The 27,937-nt window shown below is 45.9% G+C and overlaps 1 protein-coding gene across 2 annotated transcripts; it reads left to right on the forward strand.

The window, feature by feature from the left end:
- Positions 1 to 2,263: 2,263 nt before the first annotated feature.
- YBX3 (Y-box binding protein 3) lies at positions 2,264 to 25,747 on the forward strand. 2 transcript variants are annotated; one of them, XM_075552066.1, is made up of 10 exons: positions 2,264 to 2,760; positions 6,566 to 6,629; positions 7,520 to 7,553; positions 10,878 to 10,967; positions 12,891 to 13,013; positions 15,901 to 16,107; positions 21,417 to 21,514; positions 22,519 to 22,690; positions 23,208 to 23,310; positions 25,166 to 25,747. In XM_075552066.1, the coding sequence occupies exons 1-9, from the start codon at positions 2,514 to 2,516 to the stop codon at positions 23,271 to 23,273; spliced, it is 1,101 nt and encodes a 366-aa protein (XP_075408181.1). In that variant the 5' UTR covers positions 2,264 to 2,513; the 3' UTR covers positions 23,274 to 23,310; positions 25,166 to 25,747. The 2 variants fall into 2 exon arrangements, with proteins under 2 accessions (XP_075408181.1, XP_075408182.1); XM_075552067.1 differs by lacking the exon at positions 15,901 to 16,107 and having other exon boundaries at positions 2,269 to 2,760.
- Positions 25,748 to 27,937: the final 2,190 nt, after the last annotated feature.

Genomic DNA, 27,937 nt, shown 5'->3' on the forward strand with positions numbered 1-27,937 from the left:
TTATTCCACTTAATCTCACATTTAAGCAATGATTTCATTGCAGTGGAAACGACGCTACCCTCTGTGAAGAGTCGATCCCAGCTCACAGCGACCCTTTTCTAGAGTTTCTGAAGCTTTGCAAAAAACCTCATCTTTCTTCCCCGAAGCAGCTGGTCAGCAGCTTGAGGTCAGCAGTCCAGTACTTACCTCACGCGACTACCAGGACTCAGAAAATAATGATGGTGGGTGGGTGAGAGATATTATTTAATATTACATCAAAAATATCTTCAAGCAAACTCCATCTTAACATTGAATACTCTTACTCCAGCACCTTGGCACAAAGTGGATGCTTACTATGTGCTAACGAGTGCCTGAATAAATGAGTGAACGAAGAAGGATTTGTGTGCATCTGTTTCAAAGTTGCTCTCCAGTTTTGAGTAGATTATGTTTGTTCCAATTAATTCTCTCTGAATTTATTTAACATACTACCAAGAATTTCCAGATGCTCACTGCATTTATTTTATGAAAATGAGTAGCACTTCTGCATGAATTCTAGAAAATCCTAGGGTGCGTTGGTTCTGTAATTATTTTAAGGCCTTGCAGAGATTGGTGATCACACTTGTTAGACAGGAATTGTCTTTCAATGTAGATGTTGAATATATATGTTAAAAGATGTTTGATTATTGGATGATTAGAAGAATTCAATCCCCCCCCATTTTTCCTTACAATCATATTCTGCATTGTAAATAGCAATGATCTCACATACGTAAGAAAGCTAATAGTCTTCACCAGAATAAATCATAGTTAATTTTAACCAAGATCATAATTTAAAAACAGATCTAATTGAATTATTTGATTTTGAACAGCAGCTATTTAATGGGTATTATGTTACGGCATGTTCCATATTGAAATCAAATCAAAGACTCTAATCTTTGGGTGTTGGTAAAATACAGATGAATGATAAGGAAAGGCAAAAGAAATAAATCCACATTTTGCCATTTTTTCTCTGGATAATTTATTTTAATTTGGATGGTTTGTAGATGGAATAAGAAAGTTAGCCCCAGGCCAGGATAGTACCATAATAATGGATAATGAATTTTCAGATAAGTGAATTTGGAATATTTGGTATTCACTCAGTTCTAGCTCCCCGGTAGGTCCTACGCTGCTGAAATTAGGTGGACTTCCAGGGAAACAGATACATTTCAGGGCGAAATAGATAAATTCTTTGGGAGGCATCCAGAAGGGGTAGGGGGAGAAGATACTTATTGAGAGTTTTTTCTGGACCAGAAACCAGTTACACATGGTAATGCACTCATGTGCTTTCCAGAGTACTGCAGCGCATCCAGAAGGCAACCGACGCTGGAATCTTGAAAGCTGGTCAAGTTAACTCCCTTACTGTTGTGCACAGCCAAAAATGTAAACTCCTTCACCAGAGGGCCAGGCACCACCTAGTCTATATTCCAGGCCTAGTCCTAGTTCAAGTCACACTCCCTGTGGCCACGTGTCCAGCTGAATGCAGACGGCCCCTCAGTCGTGTGCTCTATAAACTGGGGCCACATTTGTTTGGAGTTCTGTTTCCCTCTGCCTTCTATCTCTGAGGTTAAGCGGGCCCAGTTGCTTAATTGTTCACCAGATGGCAGGCATCAGAGTCAATTGGAGAAGGTAAATTGTGAATTGACACTCCCCTCCCATACATCCCTCCATACATATAGCAGCTCATCTTTGGTTTGTAACTTGATGTAAGCGCTGATATTTGCATTCATCCTCTAACGTCTGGTTTTCAATATCCACACCTGTGGGCCATAAACGATATCTGTATCAGCGACAGTTGCCCATTGATTTGAGATTTTATTGTACCAGCCCTTCACTGGCCTATCACAACTAACCCCGGGGGCCTGATCAGTGTAGATCCAATGGATTCAGGGCAAGAGTTTGAGCGTCGGAAGCGCAGCGTTATTTGGAAGTCCTGTCTTCATAGACGTTTCAGGTGTCAAGATGCCAGGAGGGCGAATGCCCTTCTGTCCCGCTCCAGTCAAGGGGCAACAGCGCGTGTTCCTCCGAAAACCCAAATTGCAATCTAAATCTATCACGATTGCTTTTTGTTCCCCTTGATTTCCTCTGCTCTCCAATCGGACCCCGGGGTTCCCATCGCGGGCGGGTTGTGCCGCGCAGGAAAGGGCTGCGGCGCCTTTAAATGCTAATGAGGGGCGGCGCCCCGCTCCGGAGCCAAGTTTCCCCGCCCTCTCCCCCCGCCCGCCCTCCCCTCCCTCCCGCGCTGGTGCGCCGCCTAGAAAAACTTGTGCGGGGCCATTTTTGGGGCAGTAAGATCGAGCGAGGAGCCCGAGAGCCAGGGCGCAGCCCGAGAGCGCGAGCCGCCGCCGCCGCGAGAACCCACCTCGGCCGCCGCCGCCTGCGCCGCGAGAGCCCTACCGGCCTCCCCGAGAACGAGCCCCGGCCGCCGCGGGCGACCACCAGCCGCGCTAACCGCCGACCAACCGCCACCGAGGTGCCCGAGTGCGAGCAGAGGAGGCGGCATGAGCGAGGCGGGCGAGGCCACCACCACCCTCCCGCAGGCTCCGGCGGAGGCGGCCGCCGCGGCCCCCCTGGACCCCGCGCCCAAGAGCCCGGCGGGCGGCGGCGCGCCCCAGGCCGCGGCCCCGGCGCCCGCCGCCCTCGCCGCCGGCAACCCCGGTGGGGACGCGGCCCCGGCGGCCGCGGACTCGGCGGCCCCCGCCTCTTCGGCCCCCGCCGGCAGCGAAGACGCGGAGAAAAAAGTTCTCGGTGAGTCAGGCCCGGGAGGGAGCGGCCGCTGGCCGAGGGGCGGCCGGCCGCCGTGCACGTGGGCGCCGCCGCGCTCGCTGCGTTGCCCGGCCGGGCGGGGGACGTTGGCAATCGGGGGTCGCCGGGGGCCCCCTCCCCGCTCTGCAAACGCCCCCCGGGAAGCGCGTCGCGCCCTGCACCCTCCGCCGCTTCGTGGGGGTCCCCCGCCCCCACCGCGTGCTGATTCTGGATTTGTGAGTTGTGTCCTGGTGGCACGGGGAGAGGGCGTCGGGGGGGGGGACACGCACGTGGGCTGGGGGGCCGGCGGGGCAGGGTTTTGTCGTCCTTGCTCCGCGGCGCGGCGGGGAAGGGCCCGCGGCTCCCGGAGGAAGCGGAGGGGGAGAGCGAAGTGGGGAAGGCTCAGGTGTCAGTCTCTGACGCCCTTCCCGCATGGGCTCGGGAAAGCCGCCATGCTCCGGTCGGCCGCATGCCGACAAAGAGGTGTTGCAATCCACCCCGGGAAACTCGCCTGGGTCCCACGTCGGCCGCCCCCGGGAGCCCGGCGGCGCGCACCAATCCCCGCCCGCGCGCCTCTTCCTGGACGGCGGGCCTGCACGTGGTGCCGCCGCCCGAGCCAGTCCCTCGGAAGTGCGGGCTGGCCGCGCACCGCCTCCCCACCCCGGACCTTGCTCGGGCGAACGGGAAGACGGACGGCGCGGTCGGCCCGGGGCCCCAGCGTCGGTGGGGGTGGATGCCACGTATTCCGGCCCGTCCCTCCTCCCGGGAAGGAACGCCCGCCGGAGGCCGCCCGGGGCCTCGCCGAAGCGGTGGGTGGCGAATGAAGCCACCCCGGGGGGTGTGCTTGCGCCCGGGGAAAGTTAACAGGTGGGTGGCGAGGAGTTTGGGGGGTGTCTTCAGTCTTTGGGGTGGCGGGGCGGGGCCTATCTTCGAGGCCTGCCTGCAAATCTTGTAGGAATTGAGGGAGCGATTTTGGAGCCAGGATCACGCGTCTGTCTCCTTGCTTGCAGCTTGAGAAGCCTTGTTGTTCCGACCACTTTGCTCAGCTACTGCTTAATAAAACGCCTGTTTTAAGAGTAAGAAGTAAAATAGCCCTTGCCTATTTGTAGTCCATGTTGTATTGTGGTTTTTGTTTCCAGCATGTGTTTCTTGGAACACTTGTGCAAAGTGACCCAGAGAGGCAACCTAGGTTTTTTCAGAACGCTGTGAAAAGATAGCATTCCTACCGGTGCGCCGTGTTTTTGCATAAAGGGACTTTGGCGGTTTCACTTGATCCTTTCCCTGAGATAAGGGAAATCAGATACCTTAAGATGATGAACACGGGAGAATGAGAGTCCAGTGCCTCAATCACCAACCAACTGCTGCTAAGCCTTACCACATCTGGCCTTTTCTCTTGACCCGCTGAACCCCCGACTCACAAAATGGACCACGGCCCACTTGAACATTGCTTGTCCCCTGTTCTTCCCTTTGTGACGCACACACCTGCATACCTGAGAGGTGCTAGGCACGATCCTGATCGAAGTCTGTTTTCAGGGTCTCCCGTTTGAATTTTTACAAATGGGCCCTAATTTCAGTGAGGGGATCATGTTGTAGGTCAAAGAAAATGATATGCATGAAACAAAACATCCCTTGTAATGAACTTTAACACCATTCACCGAGGAGCCAATTCCAACTCTTTATGACCCCTAGGAGTGTCCTAGGAGAAAGTTTGCCATCAGGTGCCCCACCACTGGTGGTTTGGCGGTTTGAAAGTAGCTTTCCAGTCTTTCTTTCTGAAGTGCAGTCACACCTCTCGCCTTTGAGCAGCCATTTGTGCTGCTACCCAAGGACTCTTTCCTAGCCCCCTCTTCCCCTGTGTGTGTGTGAAGTGAATTTATGGCTTCCAAGAAGCAATAAATGTGAGTGAATGTATTTAGTCATGTGAAGCCCTTGGAAATATATTTGGAATTAGGATGTCTTAAAAACAATACTAATGTTCAGCCTGAAAATAAATTAATTCTTAAAGACATTCCTCTCCACCCCCCCACCCCCCACTATTTAGTTTTGCCTTTCAAATCAAGATCAACCTCCATCGGAGATAAAGTCCTAGGTCATAGACACTGACTATATGAAATTAACAATAGCAGAGCTCGTTTCTTAAATTTTCTTAAACTTAGTATTTGGGCAAATGAAAGACACATACACGTCTTTTTGGAATGATTCACTCTCCTGCCATGCAGTCCTTTCCAACGCGGGCGACCCCACTGGTGGCGGTCGAGCTGCGCCTGTGGTTTCCCACACAGTAACTCTGGACAGGAGTAGAAAGCCTCATCTTTCTCCCGGAATGACTCCACACCAGTTCTCTTCTCTGCACCGCTGGATCTAAAGCATCAACCTTTTTTTCTTCCTTTGCCCTCAAACTCTAATTAGAGTGACCTCAAATGAAAGGTCCCATGGTTTGATCTTCTGTGATTGGAATTAACGTCGGAGAATGTTTAGCCAATGTGGGATGAATGACTTTGTTTAAAGACATAGAGGTCTTTTTTTTAAGCATTCAAGTACATTCAGTCTAGCAAAACCTAAAACTAATGCTACCCGTGTGAGCAACTCCTCATTACAATCTTAGCCCTGAATTAAAAAACCAAAGCCATACTATTTATGCTTGGAAATTATAAACTTTATTTCAGAGTGGCAGTGTGACTTAATGTTAATTGTAACTTTTCATTATCTGTTAAGCCACCTACCCCCACTTGCCCTGAAGACTCTTGTCAGGTTTCCACTTTTACTGTCTTCTAATTGTTTTATGCATTTCCGGAATTTAGACATAGGTATTTCCTAGAGGTACTTAATGTGTCATTCATAATGGAGTCAAAGGACCATATTTGAGAGAGTGGAAGTACAAAGTAAATATATGACCATATTATTTCTTTTGGATTCCGTTTTCAATTGTGTTACTGAATGGGTCCTGTTCATGGCAGAAGTTAGAGACAATAAGCAAGTGAAAAGAGGGAAGTTTTAAAGAAAAGCCCGTGTTTGGGTCTCACCAACTGCAGAGTAGGACCAACAATGGAACAGAAACCCACATTCATCACTGGTTCGGAAAGGCCTGTTAGATTGTCTTAGTGCGAAACTGGACCAAGGCAGCTTCACGTCACTTCTATTATTACACTTGACTCCTCTGCTAGGCCCCCATTTGGCAAATAGAAAAGTTACTTTGTCTCTGTAGATTGTCTATTAATAATGAGATAACGGGACTTATTAAAGTTTGTCTAATTCAAAATGTAAAAGTCACGTGCTTTTAGTCTTACCTTGGCCAACTACCTACATTCTCTTTCATTGTGGCCCGCTTTTCCTATTAAAATTTTTTGAGTTAAAAATTTAGACCATAAATCAAATCCAGCCCCCACTTTAAGCAGTGTTTCTCAGTCCAACCTCCCCCCCCCAAATAGTTTGTGCTTTTCTCCATTTTAATGATTGCAGAATCATAGACACTTTTGAAAAGCTTAACAAAGAAGAAAGATTTAGTCTTCTCTGATAAGTATTTCCTTAATAGGTTCAAACAATAATTGGGAGGCTGGTGCAGGACTGGACCAGGGTTTGGTTCTGTTGTGCATATGGTCACTGTGAGTCAGAACTGACTGCCGGCATCTGACAGCAACATGAGAGCTTAACTTGTTCCACTTTCTTTTCCTAATATATTTTGGGATTAAGCTTGTAATGGTTTCCTCAGGTATGTTGTGGCTTTGTATAATGCGATCAAGACCTTAGTGGTATGAGATTTATCTCTTTGTAGGTCAGACACTAATTTATCTGCTTAATCCTGTTTTAGCCACCAAAGTCCTTGGCACTGTCAAATGGTTCAACGTCAGAAATGGATATGGATTTATAAATCGGTACGTGTGCATGTATATATGTATGTGTTTTAAATGCTGACTTAGGCTGTAGCACCAGCAGTTAATAAGTCTTCCCATGTTAACATTCTCACATTTAAACAATGAATCGTTAGAGTAGGCTTAGTTAAATGATCTTCCTAGAATGGTAATTGATAACTTCATAAAGGTGAAAAAATAAGATCAGAAATGGGAAAGACTTCAGGATACCCAGAATTTCACCTTTGGACAAATGGAATCTTAGACTGGTTAAGCAACTTGCTTAAATTAGTGAGTAATTGAGCTGGATTGGTAACCCGGTCTGGTCCGCGTCCTGTATGGAAACTGTAATGTTTTCTTTAGGCCATGGTAATGTGTGCCCCTGTAGGAACAAGAATAGTAACTGTAAGCTGGTAGGAGTGCTGTGATGTTTTTAGGTGATGTCACTTTTGTTGTTTGCTTTTCCTCACTTACGAGAATTCCTCCAATTTATTCTCTGTCTGTTTTGGTGTTGGTGGGGTGAAGGGAGGCTGTTTTAAGTTTCAGTGTAAGGAGAGCCCAGTTCACAGCTGTGCCCTGTCCTTTTAACTGTCTTGCTTTGCTTTTGCCGAGAGGAAAGTCTCCGGCTCTGATTACATAGCATGTGATTTAGGAAGGCCAGCGCAAAGATGATGTTTCTGTATGTTGAATCTAAGCACTGTGCTAATGTGAAGGAGTAAGGTAGGTATCATACATACAGAGTTAAGTTTTAAAAAGGATTGATTAGGTGTCTGAGTTGAGTTTAGAGGCTAAGCAGAAATGTATGTTGTGTTTGAGATTGTGGGATCCAAATAAATAAAACATCTGTTCTTTGAAGTTTTTCCCCTTGTCTGGTACCTTTAATCATGAGCCCCCTTTTTTCCCCCCTTCAACAGAAATGACACCAAAGAAGATGTGTTTGTTCATCAGGTAAGGACAATGGCTAACCTTTGCTGTGAGAGAGGTGAGGTGCCTGTCACCTGCTGGTGCCCCTTAACAGAACCGCAGTTGTAGAAACGATTCCTCTGTTCCAGGTGGTTTCTCTTTTGGGATGGTGGTTAAGTGCTACATTGTAAGATTAGCTTCTGTTCCACCAAAGTAGCTCTTCTCAAGCAGTTTCTTTGCTTTTTCTCCTTTAATCTTTTATTGGGGTCTCTTACAGCTGCATAACAATCCATACATCCATTGTGGCAAGCACATATATTGCTATTATCTTTTTCAAAACATTTTCCTTCTACTTGAGCCCTTAGTATCAGCTCTGTTTTCCCTTCCCTCCAGCCCTCCTGAACCCTTGATAAATTTTAATTATTGTTTTCTTTTAAAAAATCATTTTATTGGGGGCTCATACCACTCATCACAATCCATACATTGTGTCAAGCACATTTGTACATTTGTTGCCATTGTCGGTCTCAAAACATTTGCTTTCTACTTGAGCCCTTGTTATTAGGTCATTTTGTTTCATATCTCCTTATATTGTTTTTATATCTTGCACCATCCGCTGTCTCCCTTCACCTGTGTTTTTTTATTTTATTTTTTTTAGAAGTGGGAAGTGATAACTCAGACGGGTACTAATTTTCAAGGCCTTTGATCCCTTACACAAAAGCCACCCTCTTCCTTCTGAGCGGTTTATTCTCCTAACTTGCCTTAGTCCTCGGCTGGAGGCGAGCTGGCTTTGGCCTGGGTGGTGGGTGTTGCTGCTGATGGTTTTTGTCAGCTGCCTTGAGTCGGCCTTCCCTTGGTGACAACCCTGCCCTTCAGCTGCCCCATCATTAGTTGTCGATTGGATCTTGTGGTCCGTAGGGTTTTCGTTGCGGGGCTTTTGGAATGGATTTCTAGTTCACCCTTGTCTAGGAAATTCTGAAACTTACTCAACACTATTAATTAAGGTCCATTGGCAGATGGGTGGTGGCTGCACCTGAGGTGGCTTGGCCAGGAAACAAACTGGTCTCCTGTATAGACAATGAGAACTGTACCCCTGAACCCCCCACGGTACTTAGTTAACTTGGAGGCTATTTGTTCTCTTAGCCTTGTGTAAGGAGCCCTGATGGTGCAGTGGTTAAAGTGCTTGACTTCTAACCAAATATTAGCCACTCTGCAGAGAGGTGTGCTGGTCTGCCTCTAAAAACTTATGGCCTTGGAGGCCCTGTGGGCAGGACCTTGTCCTATGGAGAGATGTGAGTCAGAACTGACTCCATGGCAGCAAACCTGTTTCCTTTTATTGTGGGGCAGCTGTGAGGAGCTTGTTTACAAAATAGATGAAAAGAAATGCCTGTTTTCCTTGGGTTATCTGCTCTGTGTGTGCAGTTCGTTGATTATCACAAGGAAACGCACATTTCCCTGCGTGGCCCGGCACAGCACCTGCGGTGCCTTTTTCCTTCTGTCTGTTGAAGTTGGGGTAGTGATATCTAAGAATAAACTCTCTAGTACTTTCTACTGTTCTAGAAATGGTGACTTTCTAAAAGTCACAATGGACCTGGGGTGGGAGGGGCAGAGTGTTTGGTTTTAAAAGCTGGGAGGTTGGGGAGAACTCTACTTCTGGTGACTGGTAGCGTGCAGGACCTCACGTTGGTGGCCAGGTTTATTAGCCTTCTAGTGTGTGACCTGATTCCAGCCCCAGGAGGTTGCGTGGTGAGTCACTGCAGTGCGTTGAGGCCTGCCCAGTTGAACAGGAAACTGGGAAGGAGCCGGTAGGGAGGGGCTGATTTTGGAATGGCTGAGTGTTGGTGCTGCGTGCGCATATATCCTGCCCTGGACGGTGTCTCTCTCTCTCTCTCTCTCTCTCTCTCTCTCTCTCTCTCTCTCTCTCTCTCTCTCTCTCTCTCTCTCTCTCTCTCTCTCTCTCTCTCTCCCCCTCTCTCCCCCTCTCTCCCCCTCTCTCCCCCTCTCTCCCTCTCTCTCTCTCTCTCTCTCTCTCTCTCTCTCTCTCTCTCTCTCTCTCTCTCTCTCTCTCTCCTATTGGCTCATTTTTCCCCCTCCTCTTTCCCACTCAGAAGAGGAAGGGCTATACTGCACATGCTTAATCTCCTTATAAAGTTGACCTAGTTCCACAGAAACTCAGATCCCCTTTAACTGTTTAGAGATAACCAATCAAAGAAATGGAAATGATGTAGGAATTAAATCTCCTGTATGTTGATGGGGGGAAAAAAGAGGCTCTTCAGGGTCTTTAGGGGGCTGTTGTTGAACTCAGGGTAGCATCCTCACTGCCCAGGGTATCGGGTCTTGTCGGGATGTGAATGGGATGAGTGTCTGAGTGTCCTGGGGCGGGGGCAGGGTGGTATTGTGAGGTGCTTAGAGTTGGGAGCAGCTTGATAGAGGCAGTGTGGTTCTTGTTTTGTTTGTTTAAATAGTGCAGTGATGAGAATTCCCCCCCCCACACACACAGTAGTAGTCTAGGAGACCTGGTGGTACAGTGGTTTAGCACTTGGTTGCAAACTGAAAGGCGGGTTCAAACCCACCAGCTGCTTTGTGGGAGCAAAGACTTGAGGACTGCTCCCGTCCAGACCATAGCTTTGCAACCTCTTCCGCCCCCACCTCGGGGGGCGGACATTTCTACCTGGAGTGGGCACCTACCTGGTGGCACACAACAACAGCAACCTCAAAGGGTCACTCTTTGTGACCTCAAAGAAATCACATAGCTGTCAACCTCACATTGTAGCTGTCATTCATAGAATTGAGCTGGGGTTTTGATTCCTGAAATAGCTTTTTTTTGCACACTACCAGAAATGGCTACCTACACCCTTGGCTTTCTTTTTCTTGTTCTTGTCCTCCTTCCTTTTATCTGTGTTTTGTCACAGCTTCTCTCACACAGTGTCTAATTCCTTTTCTAGTTAGCAGGGCCTCTTGTCCATGGATGCCTCTGTACTTCACATGTGTGTGTGGGTGGAGTAAGGCCTGGATGGCTGTCCCTGCTGTCCCCACAGGTGGACCTGTGCTCTGAAGCTTTAGGGGTCAGTCTGGTAGGTCCAATGTCGTGACTAGGTGATGAGGTCATAAAGAACCAGAATCCTAACCACACACCACTTTTATTCTGCCTGGCAAGGGGGTGTTCAAAAGAAGAGCATGCACCAAGAAAGTAAAGTGGGCCGTAACATAATGCTTTTGTTTGGGCACTTCCTTCCCTTAGAAGTTCACATTATTAAAAAGCAGTCATAGATTGAATAGGTTTTTCAAGTTCATTTAATAAACTTGAAATCGATGAACTATGTGCCCATTACTGACTTGCAACTTATTTAGAATTTTCTGTACCTTTGACAGACTGCCATCAAGAAGAATAATCCACGGAAATATCTGCGCAGCGTGGGCGACGGAGAAACTGTGGAGTTTGATGTGGTTGAAGGAGAGAAGGTGCGAGCGGAGTGCACGGGGCCGGCTTTGTCCTCTGTGGGCACTGGCATGGGCTGGTGCCTGGCTTTGTTACAGTCACTCTTGTCGTGGCCCCTTGTGAATTAGGATTATTTTGAATATTTGTCTAATAGGGTATGATTTTTAAGGAAAAATAATGTTTTAGATTATCACGTCATTAGAAACAGTCTCCAGTATATACAAAATGCCATTTAATTTTTCTCCTTTTAAGTTAAAGTACTTACACGGGGAAGAAACTTGTCTGGTTTTAAATTTTGATGCCAAATGTATATTCAAAAACTACAGGTTAAAACTTCATAGAAACCTAAATAGGTGAACGTTGCTCTTTGGACTAAACTCCCTTTGAAAAATGGTCCTGTTGCAATTTGTGAACACTTTGCATGAGTAGGACACAGTGAAATACTAATCTTGAATAAAAGAAGATTCAGGTTGAGTATTAGAGTGTGTATTTTCTGTCTGCTTGGCTTAGATTTCTGGGAAGCCAAGAGCATCTTCATAGGCTGTATGCCAACTTTGATCACAAGTGTATTGAACCCCAGTATCTGCTGGATCGTCTTGAAGCACAGCTATGGAATGATGCTGCTACTATTACAGATGCACTTTGGATAGCATAGTATCCTGTAGGAGTCCACAGAGGTGCAAACAGCCAAAGGGTGGTGATTCGGGCCCACCCAAGGGGCTTCTAAAAAGCCACAGCCTCAAACCCTGTGCAGTGGTTCTTTGCAGCACACACGGTCTCCTCCATGTGGAATGGACTGTATGCCACCTAACCATGACAGTCTCCTTTGTGTCTTTATTTTTTAATTGATTTTATACTATCCCTAAAAAAGAGCATAAACCAGAAAATCAAGATTGTGTGTGGTACCAGTGCCACGGCAGCCGCTTGTGGCCGTGAGGTGTGAACTAACGCGGTGAGTGAGAGGCAGTTCCTGTGCTCTTCCCAGAAAGGCACGCTGTTCCTGCCACACTCCACGGTCGGCCTATTCTTGGGCCCTCAGACGGTTCTTTCTTAAAAGAACAAGCATGCAACTTATTTCGTTTGCTTTAGAAATGTGAATCGCTGTCTTTCCCAGCATGCTTCTCAGGGGTATCCTGCAAATCTCTTGGAGTTAGTTTTAAATAAGGAAGTGGCTGCCCTGTTGTGATCTCCTCACCAGAATCTTATCACTTGGTTTGGCCAGGTTAAATTAACTTTACTTCTGGGTGCGATCAAAACTTGGTTTTCCAAAGGATTTAAAATGGGACGTATACTCTTGACTCTTGTAGTTCCTGTTGCTAAATACCTTTTGGAAGAAGTAGCAGGACTTGATCTATCTGAGAACTGTATTTCAAGATTGGGTTGTACTGTACAGTCGTTTATGACTGGCAGCAACTCTTCAGAAGGGTGAAGTATGTCCCCACTAGATACGTTAAAACTGCGTGTTCCTAAAGTAAGTCTGCTTTCTTCGCATTGCTGCCAACGTCAGGAACGTTTAGCCCTCCATTGTACGTCGTGCCGTGCCCATGATGACAGAGTTTTCTGGTGATTTTTATAGATTAATACAGGCTTCACCAATCCTTCCGAAGTATTTTGGGTTTTTTCCATTGAGGCATTTTCTTTCTGGTCTCATAATACTTTTACTTCGGCACTTATATTCACCAGCTTATGTTCTTCAAAGAGAATGTGACTCTTGAATCTATCTAATCGCACAAGAAGGCATGGCACAGATTGTATAAACACACTGGGAGTCGTGTACATTTAAATCGGAACGTCCAGCTCTTGCCTTTTTAAACATGGGTGTGTTTTGGCGGTCACGATAGGTATTCTTTGTATGTTCTGCCAGCCTTACAGCCTGGGCAGTGTACGGCTGGTCTGGTTTAGCTTCCTTCTGACTGGGAGGCCATCCCGTTTGTTCTCTCCCGCAGGGTGCAGAAGCAGCCAATGTGACTGGCCCGGATGGAGTTCCCGTAGAAGGGAGCCGCTACGCTGCAGACCGCCGCCGGTACCGACGTGGCTACTATGGCAGACGCCGTGGGCCTCCCCGTAATGTATGTTGGCTGTGCTCCTAAGCACTGATAGGGGTTTTTTTTTCCTTTTTTCTTAATTGTGCATATATATTTAAAGTCCACATCTCCCTCTTGACGGCCACAAGTACAAAAAAAAAAGATTTTAAAAATTGTTCTTTAAAGAGCAATTTTCTTTGGCCAGAATGTATCTTTCAGCCACCGGTCTCACTGCTTTGGAACTTTGCCTTCCAGAAGCTGTATCCTTTAGAATATGTTTGGCTGCAATTAACAGACATTTCATTATCTTGCAACCAGAAGGTGCCGTGAAGTTCAGCAGTGCCAAGATAGCCAACAAGGCTTGCTCTTCGTTTGGCTTTGTTATCTGGTCAGAGCCCAGTCATGGGGTGGCCCCTGGCAAACAAGAAAGGAATTACTTCGATGGGCTTAAACGTACTGAGCCGAGGCTCTGGCACTGCTGACCTCTGAGAAAATCAGTGTCTGGGATCGCTTTTTGGCGAGGCAATAACCTGTGCTGACCACTGAAGTGAATAACAATTTACCTGGATTATGTAGCTATATAACACAGAAATGTCCTGTTCTTTTAAAGTGTAGAAGCAGCAAGTCATTCTCTAGAGTTTGAGTTTAAATGGTTCTGACTCCAGGTGAAAGGGTTTAGAAGAATAAGCCAGCCTCACATGTCCCTGCTGCGGTGGAAGTGCTGCCCAGTGGACTCGGACTCATAGGGGCCCTGTGTGCAGATGATGGAGATGCCCAGCCCCGACCACCATCTACACACTCCTCCTGTGTTTGAGCCATGGGCGCAGCCAATGTGTCAGTCCATCTCATCGAGGGGTGTCTGTGCTCGCTTCTTGCTGACCCTCCACCGAGCACTGTGTCCTTTCCCCCAGACTGGTCTCTCCTGATAACGTGTCCAAAGTACCTAAGATGCAGTCTTGGCAGCCACGCTTCTCAGGCGCATCCGGTTTTACCTCCTCCAAGGCAGAGTTGGTTGTCCTTCTGGTAGTCGGTGGTACTCTTTGATAAAGTCGTCGACACCCCAAGGAACGCAAGTCACCTGTGGTCATGAGGAAGGACCCTCTTAGATTGAATTCCGTTTCGATAGCCATCAGGGAATGAAAATCTCAATGATTTGTAATCACAGGGTTTAAAAACAGTCCACCAGAGTAAAAGACTTATAGAGTGAGAATTACGTGCCTCTTTTCTGATTTATTGGATTCCTCAGGATGAATCACTTCGCTGCCTTCATCTTTTTCTTGCTCTTGTTTTGCCTTTCATTTGTTCATGGAAAGGAAACCCTAGTGGCACAGTGGTCAAGTGCTTGGCCGCGCACCGGAAGGTGGGAATTTCCCGCGCACCAGCAGTGCGTAGTAGGGAGAAAGGCCCTGAGAAGTGCGCCTGCAGAGATGTTCGCCCTACAAGCAGTTTGAGGCCGTTCCTCTCTGCCCAGTGGGGTTGCTAGGCGTTGGAAAGAACTTGCTGGTGGTGGATTTGGTCGTAAGCTGGGCGGCAGAGGGGGGTGGGAATGAGATACAGAATAGCATCTACCGTACTCATCAGATTGACAGAACGCCCATTGATTTTTATTCCACGTCGATTCAGAAGTGAAAGTGTGGAAAACTTGGAGGGACATATTTTCCTGTATAGTCTTTCCCTCCCTCCACTCAAAACCAGCAACGTAAGCCCACTGCTGTGGTGTCAATTCTGACTCACAGAGGCCCTGCGGGACAGTAAAAACCCCTCCCTCCGGTTTTCAAGCAGAGAGCCTTCGCCTTCTCCCATGGCGTGGCTGATGGGTTTGACTAAGGGACCCCTGTGGTCAGCAGTCTTGACACGTAACCCATTTTGCTACCTACCACCGGGAAATTCTGAAGTCATACACGTAAAAAAAACCCAAAAAACCTAGCAATTGAATGGTAAAAAGTAGATAAATGAAGGCTTTCTGTGATAAATGTCTTCATCACAGTCCTCATATGGCGTAGTGGACATTAGGGGGCTAGCCTCAAGGACAGCAGTTTGAACCCACCAGCTGCTGCTGGGGAGAAAGATGAGGCTTTTTGTTCCTGTAGAGGTTGCTCACCTTGGGAACACACTGGGGCACTGCCCTTTGCCCTGTAGCCTCCATGTGAGGCAGAATCGACTCAAGGCAGTGCATTTGTTTGAGTTTTATGGGGTCACGTGTCATGAACACGCTTGGGGATGGTGGTGCTCTTGTTAGTACTTTTTAAGACTGTTACCAAAGACTTAGCTGTGTGAAACTCAAGATATTAGGTAAGCCTATAAAGGAAAGCAATTATGGGGGGGAGAGGGCTCCAAAAATCCTTGGAAAAAAGGATTGAAAAGATACTGGAGTTTTTCTAAACGTTTTGAAGGTCCCTCACACGGTAGATTTTGTTAACATTCTATATACATTTATCTGTGTGTGGTTGGAGATCGCACCTCATGTTATAGATGTGTGAAGAATGGGATGGTGTGACTTGTGGCATTAAAACCTGTTGTTACCGCAAAATCAATGTGTTCTTCCTCCTGACTTGGCCCCGGTGAGCGGTAACGGGAGAAGCACACCTGGCTGAGCAAAGCATGCTGCGCCTTTAAATGTGTTCTAGTGGTTGTCCCACTGAATCCCACCAGTTCTCATTAGATGAGGGTTAAATTTACAATAGATTAAATGCTCTTGCTTTTCTGCTTCTTGGTATTTATCTGCAAAGATCTACTTCAGTCTTCATGTAGTTTATCCCAGGTAATCAATGTTATGATCATCTGGGTTTAAAAATGCATTCTGCATAACAGAAGGGATTATTCCTCTGGGAAGGTCCCCCACCCCCTTTCATGATACTCATCCTAAAATGGTACTCTTTGGTTCTTTCCTTGCTAAAACTTCTTCTGAATCTCTGTTTCTTTGCTTCGCTAGTACGCTGGGGAGGAGGAGGAGGAAGGGAGCGGCAGCAGTGAAGGATTTGACCCCCCTGCCACTGATGGGCAGTTCTTTGGGGCCTGGAGTCAGCTGCGCCGCCCCCAGTATCGCCCTCAGTACCGGCAGCGGCGGTTCCCGCCTTACCACGTGGGACAGACTTTTGACCGGCGCGCTCGGGTCTTTCCCCGTCCCAACAGAATGCAGGTAACATTGCACCTGAGACTTCTCTTCGGCAGTCCTCACCCCTCGTCCTTCCTCTGCCTCCTCTGCCTCCTCCTCCTCCACCACCAGCTGCCGGATAGAAACCCTTGCTGTGGCTTGCTGCTGCTACGAGAGTAGCGGCTAGGTCTGTAGCCTGCTTTCCCAGAGGACTCATTCCACTGACACATTTTAAGGATACAACCGCATGGGCCATGCGTGCCTACACTAGGCTTCTCTGGTGGATGGGGCAAAGGCCTGAGGGTTTTTTTAAATAAGAAAAGAAGACAACATGAAGGGGCCTGGCGAGATGTGCAGTTTGGTTGGCCTGGATTTGATCCTGCCCCTGCCACTCGTCTGTGTGAGGGTTTGAGGTGTGTGTGGCCGTGGCATGGGGATAATCGTGAGTCTCCTCCAGGGTTCTGAGTATTGAATTCAGTGTCAACATAAAAGACAAGATGAGGAGCATGTGCAGAGTGGAAAATACTATTCTTGCTGCTGCTAGACCTTGCTCTGTGGTGAACAAGCATTCTACAGGCCTGGCAGGTGCCAGGGAGTGCGAAGAACCAGGGATGGGCCGTCGTCCTCGTCGTTGTCCCTGGCTGCCAGTTCCTCCTCCTCAGGCAGTGTGGTTTTTAATACGGCATGTTTTGCCTGAACGCTATGTTCAGCTCTGTACTTGCTGCACTCGCATCCCAGTGTGCGTGACCGGGATCCTTTTACGTTGCTCTTGTTTCCCTTTTCCACTCGTAACCAGCTGCCCCTGACACAGATGCTATAAATACCACGTCGCCATACAGAGCTGGAGGGCTGGGCGGCACACAAGGCAGAGCGGGGTTCTTTAGGGCAGCTCTCTGTGCTTCTAGGAAAGGAAGGAGGGCGGGAGGCCGTGGATGGTGGTGCACATTTGTTTTTAGTGAGCGCTCTCCTGCGAGACTCGTCTTAATAGTGAACACCCACCCATATACAATTGGCTGAGACCCTGATGGCATCCTCTTTGGAAATAAAGGTCTATCCCACTTTAGGAACGTTAGAGCGAAATAATTTGCAGAAACTGATAGGAAACCAATTTTGAAAATGTGTACTTATTCTCATAACTGAGGTACATGTAGTGTTTTTGTGCAGGCTACATGGCCTAGCCAGGCCACCGCACTGGACAGACAGGACATTGGCTTTTACACAGTTGGTAGATTTCTTTCTGCTGCACACTGCATGTAGTGTGATTCTTGTTTCTTAAAAGACGATCAGTAGATCTGTGCATATTTCAGAACAATGCAGTTGATCAGTGAGGTAAAAATTGCATGCAACTTTCTGAGAAAAGGATGATCTGGTGGAGGAGAGCAGCCTTGTTTGACAACCACTGAGTAGGAGGAACTTTAAGTTAATTATTTAATCCCCTCAATGGCCTTTATGAAGTTGCTGGTGGATTTCCATAGTTTTGTTGTTGTTACAGATGAGCACAATTAAGTATTTAAAATATAAATAGCTTTAGGTAACCTGGGCAGGAAGTGGACAGGGCTTGATTTAAACGCTGGCTAGCTCCAACATGGGTTCTTTGCCATTCTGTCACCTTTAGACCTGTGTGTCAGCCTGTTGTGTGTGTGTGAGATCCTGTAAATGAAGGGGGAAAGAAAGCAGGAGGTAAGACGAGTGATAGCTTAGGGCACAACAGACAGGCCTTCGTAGACTGATTAGGACATTTGGCCTCTTTCTAAGGGTGATGGGGAAAGCCAGGGATGGCATCTGAATACGGAAGGAATTTTTTAAAGATGATTCCGTTTTATAAGTAGACTTTAGGGCAGTAGGAGAAGTAGGAAGACCGGCCGCTGACATTTCCTGGTGGAAAGATCTACGGGCCTTGCACTCGAATGCTAGCAGTGGATGTTGTGTGAACTGGTCAGATCTGGGAAATGTTTAAATGTACAACTGACTGCATTGGATCATGTAGTGACTTAGTGGGTGGGGGTGAGAGGGGAGTAAATTATACCACTAACGTTACTGGTTTAAGCCAAGATGGGGAAGGCTGAGGAAGGATTGGTTTTCCAGGATGAGGTGGAAATCACTTGGGAGCTCTCTCTGCCATACTAGATCACAGAAAATCAAGGAGAAAAAAAACGGCATAAAGAAGTGGTTGGAGAGGCATGGCACGGTTGTAGCTAGAGTGATTGTCCTTATCACAAATATCATCATGTCATATTTGAGATGGAATGAAGCCTCGGAGCAAGTCTTGTTGTTTTCTCCAAAGGGATGAATGACTTAGTGGGGAAAGGCCAAAGCAGCCTGTCTGAAGAGGAGAAATATATGTAATTTTTGAATCATAAAAACATAGTATTGAAAGGCATAGTCCAAGATGAGAGTAAATCTAGAATGTGCATAGAAAAGGATCCTAGGCCTGGTCTCTGAGCACACTGATGAAGAAGAAAATCTAGTAAAGCAGAATGAGAAGGAGCAGTCTGGGAGAATGTGTTTTCAGAAGGAAATTCGGCCGATCCATGGAAGAACTCTGCTAGACTTGGAATTACGTCCTGGGGGTTGGTAACGTGCTAGTGGGTATGGTGAGGACAAAAGCCTAATTAGAATGAATTCAGAAGTAAATACAAGTTGAGGCAATCTATGGCCCCTTTGAGGGCATATTTATCAGTGGTGGTGGTCTGTCTTTGGTATGTATGTAAAGAAGTTCAGAAAATGGGGGGAGGATGTTGGTGGGTTGCAACCAGGCTTATGTTTGATTTGGTTAGGTTTTTCCAACAGGTGCATTCCCCCCACCACCACTTCCCTTATCAGAAACTGATTTGTGCCCCCATTAGACGAGACATACCGAGATTGGGGCCTGTTCTGGAGAAGGCTGGTAGGAGAGATGGGAGATGGGTTGCATACAAAAAGATCATGTGTGAAAGAGCTTTGTGGAACTGGAGAGGGAAACTAAGTAGAAGGAAACCACGATCCTATTGTTGGATTGGAATTATAGCCACTGGTGAAAATTTAGTTGCCCATATCTACATGTCTATTGATCTCTTCCAGGGCAAGTAACACTGCAAGAAGGATGGGTGTTCTGCCCCTGTAGCGTTGGTCTGTCTCGGGCACTCGGGGTTCATACTGCCTTCAGGGTTGCTGTGAGTCGGAATCGACTCTGGGCAGTGAGTTTGAGACATGCACAGCACATACACCTCTGTGTAGGTGTGTAAGGGACTGAAAGGTTTTTGGAATTCTCTGAGCTTTTTAAGTTCTCCTTGTGCATACACACACATATATATATGTGTACAATATAGACACATGCGCGCACACATTAAAACTATATTAAGAATCTTCTGGGGATACACACACAACTGTATAACTTATGGTATGTTCCTGTGTGCCCATATAGGAAAGGACGCAAAAGCAGAGGCGCCATGAGAGCAGTGGGCGTACTTGCAGTTAGTTGCTGCCAGGTTGATTCTGGCTCCCGGTGGGTGGCCCGGTGTGTGGAGAGTACAAATGCTCCGCGGGTTTCAAGGCAGTGGCCTTTCAGATGCTGATTGGTTGCCAGATCAGTTTTATGAGGTGCCTCTGGGTGGACCTGAACAACCAACCTTGCAGCTAATCATGGTTGAGCAGGTCACCTGTTGTGCACACAACGTTTGGTTTCTCTGTCTCACTTGCCAGTAAACGGACCTTTGGAGCCAATGCCTGACACCACCCCCGACCCCGAGCTGGAGTAGAGAAAGTACCACATGAACTTGGACCATCTTGTGCCAGAAAGCAAGGAAATACTCCCAAGAATGTTGGAGACAAGTCAGAAGGACATGCATGAGCCAGCTCAGCTCGCAGGGTTTCCATTGGCCAGTAATGATCGTAACAGATTGCAACCCATTGAGTAAAATAGAAAACTGTTAGATAAAACTAATAGAAAGAAATGAATCAATGTGATAGAATTTGGACAAAGGAGGTACTTACTTACTTTGAAAATGACTTTGATGCTTGAGTACCCATTCATGAGAGAATACACTTACAAAGGAGAAGCCTAGCAGATGCCCCCATAGCCAGTTATCCAAGTGAACCTTGTATAGATGATAGTCAAACCCAGGAACCAGCCCGTCATTAGCTGGTGGGGCAGTGCCACTTTGGAGCCTTCCCTGCCAGAGCTGTGTGAGCTGCACGTCCTCCTCTGGAAATAGTGGACCAACCCAGTGTGAGGGGCAGTTTACAGAGCCACACGACCGCTACTTTGAGTCTCTGCTTCCTGGCTGGGCCTTGCTGCCCTGGAGGCCTTACTGGGACAGCTGACGAAGCTTGGGAGGTGTCTTTGGATTAGATTCTATGCCTTCAACTTTTTTTCAAACGTGATGATTTGAACATTTTCAATAAGTAAACAAGTGGGTGGTCTTTGAACATGTTTATATGCCAGGGTACAGGGGACGATTGTTTCCTAGGGACAGAAGGGAGGAGCTGATAGTCAAATGGCTCTAGCAGTTAAGAAGAGAGTGAGTACACAGGGTGGTTGGCTTTGAATAGGAAGATGACCGTGGACAAAAGAGGCAAGAATTGATGCAAATGGAGAGGCTGGTAGATTTGATAGGAGAAATTGTTGATGTTCTGTTTAATAACTTCTATGTCCTTAGTGAAATCGAAAGAGGAAGAAGGGGTGTCATGGAGAAAGGAAAAGAAGGCTGGTTTGTGGCTCTAGGTTTTAGGTTGTGGATGAGCATTTTGTTGGTTTAGCTCTGGATGTTCCATAGTTCATTTCATTCCCCAGTCTCCAGGACACTTGTCAGCAAGAAGACCTACTGATTTTGTTGTTGTCCTGGAACAATTCGTGTAAGGAGACAAAAGGAAATTGTGAAAGGGGAAATCAGGTGTGGTCCTGATTTAGATGCAGTTTGATGGGCAAGTGGAGGAGGGGTTTGGGAAGTAGAAACGATGCATGATTTGTAGAATTAGAACGTTGAAGTTTTTGAACAGGGAACTCTTGCTCCCACTCCATTTCCTGATGTAAAATAGACTCTTTAGAGGGGTGTCTTGAAACTCTTTCCATCTCCAAAGTTCCATTACAGCTGTATAGTGGGACTGGTGCTCTGAGATAAGGCAGAATGATTGCTCTTTCTCTTCTTGTCCTTCACAAGGAGGTAGTCAGTAAATATGAAGGGACTACAAACAGGGTGTGGAAAGGGGAATTAAAAGGTGGAACTTTCTGCATATCTTTTGGAACTCCCTCATAATGCCCTGCTTTGTTAATGAAACATTTTAGATTTTGTTTTTCATGTTGGGTGCATCTGTGTGCTGTGTCTCTTACACACCCTGTAGCCCATTTTCAGCTCTTTTTGCCCACTCCTGTTTAGGCTGGTGAGATTGGAGAGATGAAGGATGGGGTCCCGGAGGGAGCACAACTTCAGGGTCCGGTTCATCGAAATCCAACTTACCGCCCACGGTACCGTAGGTATGTAACCTTTCCTTCCAATCAAGGGCCAGAAGAAGGGCTTGTGGGTGCCCCTGAGATAAATCAGGATATAGTGGGTCTGCCTTTGTGAGTTTATTGTATAACTAGAAAGAAGATGTGGCTGGAAACTCACTATTGGGAAATTTCAGGGAATTGAATGCCAGTGTTTGGAATATTCAGTATTTTAATAACTGGCAGTCTAGTACTGGGGTTAAATCTGATCAGGGATCAGATTGCTTGCGTTTAAATTCCTACTCTGACATTTAGTAGCTGTGTGTCCACGGGCAAGTTTCTGGGGTCTTTGAGCTGTAGTTGCCGGGTCTAGAGGATGGGCATGAAGGCATTGTGTACAGTTGCCTGTAGGAGGAGAGGTGTGCTTATGCATCTAAGATAATTAGTATGGTGGCTATTATAATAAGCCCATGACATTAATGTTAGCAAAGGAGCAAGTTATATGTGTTTTAATTCTGGCAAAGACTGAGGGTAGAGCTGACTTCCTTGTGATTCTTTTGACACATCTGATGTCGTAAGTCTCTGTCTTGTAACCCTATCTTTGAGGAGCATTTTATCAATTAAAAGCTGCTCCAGAGAAACGTCTTAGTGAACCAGCAAGGCGACAGCTCTATGTCTGACTCCCAGTCCTGCCAGTTCCTGGCTATGGGATCTTGGAAATGTCAAATCTGCCCTTTTCTGACTTACAAAAGTAACAATTTGTATGATTTGATGAAATACTGGCCCGCTCTCTAAACCTTTTGGTTTTCTCCATAGAAACCTAGTTCTCAGGATGGCTATTGCTTAGGGTACTTATTTACTGTAAGCACAGACCCTGGCACATCATGAGGGATGCTACTGTCTGCTCTTGGTCCCACTGGACTGTGTTGTGGAGAGCAGGTGCACATAGGTGCAGTCTGTGGACCTTTGATCTTTAAAAATGTAGGGAAGGTTCTGTTTGGGCCCCTGTCGTCTGCACTGTGCTCTTGTTTTGTGTTCTCTGCTGTACGTAGGGGACCTCCTCGCCCTCGAGCTCCTCCGGCTGTTGGAGAGGCTGAAGATAAAGAGAATCAACAAGCAGCCAATGGTCCAAACCAGCCATCGGCTCGCCGTGGTTACCGGCGCCCGTACAACTACCGGCGCCGCCCCCGTCCGCCCAATGCTCCTTCACAAGATGGCAAAGAGGTAAGATTACCTAGTGGGAGGGGACGTAGCCAGGTCACCCATCCTGGCGGACCCTCACAGTCTTCAGAGTGGTTTTATAATCTGACTTGACACTTGAAGTCATACCGCTTTGCCTGAGAACCATCCATTTATATGCAAAGTCTTCTTAGAAAACACACACCCAAAACTCGAATTCACCAGCTGAGCATCCTCTGAGAGAGACTGCCAGTGCCGATGTCGACTCAGCTGAAATACTGTGTGAAAGGCAGCGTTTTAGAGAAACCTGCCTCTTTACTCATGTGTTGAAAAAAAAAGCAATCGTTTTTCTTAGATATTTTGATACTAGGAGTAGTTTTATTTACTGTTTGGAAGCCATTCCTCTGTGGAATCAATTGAACTCGTACATAATGAATAGTCAAACATCTCCGTGATCTTCCTAGGCAGGAGAATTTAAGCTTTGGGAACCCTTTCTGCTTGAACTTTATGTCTGTTGCTCTCTTAAATCCTTGCTTTCCGGCCCTTTTGTTTCGTGTTTCAGGCCAAGGCAGGTGACGTCCCAACTGAGAACCCTGCTCCAGCCACCGAGCAGAGCAGTGCTGAGTAACAACACCTGGCTCCCCAGGCACCTCTACCATCTGCAGGTGAGGTGGGGCTGTTTCATTTTGAGTATCTTCTGATTTCGCATCAGGAGGTAAAACTGATATGAACTAACTGCAGTCGGTTCATCTGTGCAAACCCCTTTCTGCTCTGTGGTTCTGTGGCACAGGCAGTTTTGACGGTTATGCTTTCTGCGGTCTGCCTTATTTTGCTACGCTTTAGGGCCCTAGACACTCAGTGTTGATGACAATAACCAAATTCTTTCATGACCTGGCTCATTTTGTTATACATTCAATCAGTCTCTGAGTCGGAAGATGGTACCTGACTGCCATTGTCGCCTGTCAGGCAAACTGATGTTTTACTTCTGTGACATCTACTGGCCAATTTGATCATTTAAAAAGTCTGTGCCACTGGATCCCCTCTACCTCGGAAACCACTCTCTAGGACAGAGTAGAAGCTACTCCACAGAGTAGCTCAGGCAGTCTCTGTTATTGAAGTGGACGCTGCCTGGTCTTTCTCCCATGGACCGCCTGAAGGGTTAGCACCACCAGCCAGCCTTGCTGTTAATCTCTGCTGCTAGTAAACCGGGCATACTGAGAATACGATTTAAAGGAAATATTCAGCGTGAAGTGCTTAGCACGGGACTTGAACTTGGAAAGGTTAGCTTGATAGCAGCATAATTACAGTTGTGAGTAAAATAGACAGTATCATACAGACGAATCCTTAACTCCAAGGGGGTTTCCTCTAGCTGACTTAGAGATGTAGATCAGTCTTTTCTTCAAGGGTGTAACTTTTTACTCGGTAGCATTATTTGTCTATCTTCTAAGGAGATCTGAGACGTGAGAAGGAAATGATTCTCCTTGTATCTACAATCTGATGTTGGGAAAAGTGGTTCCATAATTGTTGGTCCATACTAGGAGTTAGTGTGCGGCAGACTCTGAAATAACTAGGACAGGTCAGTAATGCTCTCATATTGCTTATTTGCCTTGTAGCAGGAGGATTGTTGAAAGTTTTAGTATATGAATTTTTCAGGTTTTACTTTTTCCCCCACCCCCCAAAGGAGGCGCACCATCCATGGAGGTGTACTGAAGTAGCAGATCAATGCGTGGGATGACGGAGCAAGCGCCTCTGTCTCACTGCCTCCAAAGTCCATTTGATATCATTTCCTCAGCTAAGAGTAAATATAGCCTCTGAACTTGGCAGTTTTGACTAATTTTTATGGATCCACTTTTCTGGCTTACTACAAACTTTATTAGGGAATAAAGAGTTTTAATATAGGAGCCTTTGAGGTGCAGTAATTATATGGTAGGCTGATAACAAACTCAAGAAAAGAAAGAAAAGAAACTCCCTGCCAGTGAGTTGCTGCAGATAACCAAAATGTCAGCAGTTTGAACCCACCAGCCCTTCTATTAGGAGAAAGAGAGGTGATATCCTGCTTCCATGAAGACGTACAGTCTTGGGGAAGACAGACCGGAGGCAGTTCTGCCCTGTCCTGTCCTAAGGGTTGCTAGGAGCTGGAATGAATTCTGGCAATTAGGGTTTGCTAAGAGTTTGTTTTGGGTTTGGTATGTTTCCTACATCCATAAAAGATGTAGATGTTGTTGTTGTTGTTGTTAGGTGCTGTGTCATCCTCACGGTTGTTCTTAAGTTTGAGTTCATTGACGCAGCCACGGTGTCACTCCGTCTTGTTGAAGATCGTCATCTTTGGGCCCCTTGCCAGCCAGATGTCCTTCTCCAGGGACTGGATTTTGTTTATAACATTATTAAGTCACCTTTTGAAACATTATTAAGTCACCTTTTCTATTATATGGAAAGAAAAAAAACCAGGTGAGTTTTCGCTCGTATCTTGCTTGCTCTCTGTGCCATTTTATCACTCTATTTGATTTCCTTTTTTTCCAGGTGACCTAAAGAAATATTTGACTATCAGAAGATACAACAAAGAACAAAACAGAAACCCACGACCTTAGCAACACCAAAGAAACATACAAGCAATAAAGTGGAAGAAGAACGAAGATTCGGACTTTAGAATGTTTATGTTATTTTTTTAAGAAACAAACAACTGCCAAAGGAAAATGTCAGCAATTTTTTCAGCAAACAGATTCTAGGAATCCCTGCACGGAAGACAAGAGAGCCACCTCCCCAGTTTCAGCAGCCACTAGGTTTATATATTTTTTCCTGGTTTTTACTGTTTTGGTAATATGAATTGAAAAAAGAAATACTAATACCACATGGGGAAGAACCCCAACCAAAGAATTCTGAAATATATAGTGAATGCTTTTTTTTCCTTATTTGTTCATTTTGGATGCTGGTGCTAAACTTCCATGTGTCGAGATTTAAAAAGAAATTTTATACCCTTATTTATTTCTAGGATGAGGGGAGGGATACCACTTTTGCTTTCTGATGTCACTCGATTTGAAAATGTGCAGTATAAATTATGTTCCTCAAAAATAAACTTTTTACCTTCAGTGGAAAAGCAGTATAGCCTTTTGTTTGGTATATTTTGCCCATCTATGAAAGGTGTGTCGTCGTCGTTAGGGACGGTAGAGTCTGCTGGGACTCCCACTGACCCTGTATGCAGCAAAGCGGAACACTGCCTGGTCCTGGGCCGTCCTCACAGAAGAGGAGGAGGATACTTTACCTGCCCCCTCACTCCCACCCCACTTGATTTACTTGACAAATGAAAAATAAATTGAACCGCAAACCTAAAGGTGGGCTGCCCAGGGAAATCAACCAGCTGGAGCTGCCCAATGCTTAGCCCACTGTGCCACCAGAAAGCCTCTACCATGGGCTGGTGCCAGGTAGTGAAGGCGGGCATAAAACCCACTGCCTTTGAGTTGATTCCAGCTTAGAGATCTCATAGGGCAGGTTAGAACTGCCACTGGTTTTCTGAGACTAACTTTATCGAAATAGAAAGTCTCCTCTTTCTCCTTCTGCACGGCTGCTGGTTTTGAACTGTTGTTGTGATTAGTGGCCCAGCGGTAGTAACCACTGCGCTACCAGGGCTGGGGAATGTAGGCTTATGAGTTTGAAATAACCGAAAATGCAAGAAAAATTTAGCAAGTTTATGATCGGAGTTAGGAAATCGTTTTGGATCTCAGGGAGGCAAGGGCTCTAGATGCTAATACAAGGTAAATAGAAAGTATTGGGACTAGGTTTCTAGTTCGCACAGGTTTATTCCAAACAAAACATGCTAATGCCAGGTTTACAGGACATTTTGATTTCCTAAACATAGGTTACAGAGACCGTTTACATTTAACCTGCCATTGGTGCTGTCTTTTATCCATTTAACGAAACAAATATGTACACAAATTCATTTTCTAGTCGCAAAATTCTGTGCTGTTGCGATCTTTGCAGATGTATGTTAATTTGAGTATTAATCCTAGTAAGTCTGTTTCGCTCGTGAAAGCATTACTTCAGTAATATAAACAGAGTGAAATAGTTCGTAGAAAACATCAAATGTAAAGACGAGACAATGCAGCAGATTGGCATACTGACAGCCCCAAGAGACCCTTATGATACATGAACCCAATATCTCAAATGTTGTATTATGTTAAATATTATCGATTTTATATTTATATCACATCATCTCATGTATGCTAATAGTGTGTAATTAGGTTGTTTTGAAATAAGTTTGTTTTTAAAGAAAATGTGGTTTCATTTACATATCAATCTGACATGTGTCTTTGGAGATAGGAATATAGGAAATGTTCATAAACTTACTGTTTACCGTGTCTGACCGGTGGATGACTGCAGTAATTAATATATTTGCTTTCAGTGGGCTTGAGAAACATGATGCTGGTTTTGTGCCGTGAAAAAAAATAATTTTAAGATCAGAAACAATATAAAACTTTTAACAAAACTAGTGGTCACATTCCCAAATTATGGAAGTTTTGCAACAAGTTTATGGGGATGCTAATCCACATCTAACAGATTTTAGATGAATGCAATTTAAGGAAGACGTTAATGATGATATTTAGCTTAAAAGATTATGGTATGGTCTAACAGTTTTATTGGCATATAGTTTGCATATCATAAAATTCAATAGTTTAATCATAGTAAAATTTGCAATTACTACCACAATCTATTTTAGAACATTTTCTTCCTGTATTCATTGTTATTAGCTCCCCAAATCCTCCCAACCTTCCTGCCACCCCCAAGAATACATTAGTCCAGTTACTGTCTGTAGATTCATCTGTCTTGGGTTTCATGTACAGAAAAACAAAAAATGTAAAGCAGAAAATATCAAAAAATAGAACAAATTTAAAATGGATCAAAAGAGAGACCAAATGTTGCTGAAGACGAAGCAGGTGCATAAGCAAATAAGAAAGCTGATGGTGCCCTGGCTATCAAAAGATAAGAGCATTTGGGGTTTTAAAGGCTTCAAGATAAAACAAGCAACCATCCAGCTCAGAAGCAACAAAAACCACATGAAAGAAGCACACAGCCTGTGTGATCACGAGGTGTCAAAGGGATCAGGTATCAGGCATCAAAGACCCAATCTGTAAGCAATTGGACATCCCTTTACAGAAGGTTTGTGGGGAGAAGATGAGCCAGTCAGCATGCAGTATAGCACCAATGAAACGTACAGCTTTCCTCTGGTTCTCTAATGCTTCCTCCCTACCACTATCATGACCCTAATTATACCCTACAAATCTGGCTAGACCAGAGCAT

This window comes from Tenrec ecaudatus, chromosome 6, assembly GCF_050624435.1.
Source record: "Tenrec ecaudatus isolate mTenEca1 chromosome 6, mTenEca1.hap1, whole genome shotgun sequence".
NCBI classification, from domain to species: Eukaryota; Metazoa; Chordata; class Mammalia; order Afrosoricida; family Tenrecidae; genus Tenrec; species Tenrec ecaudatus.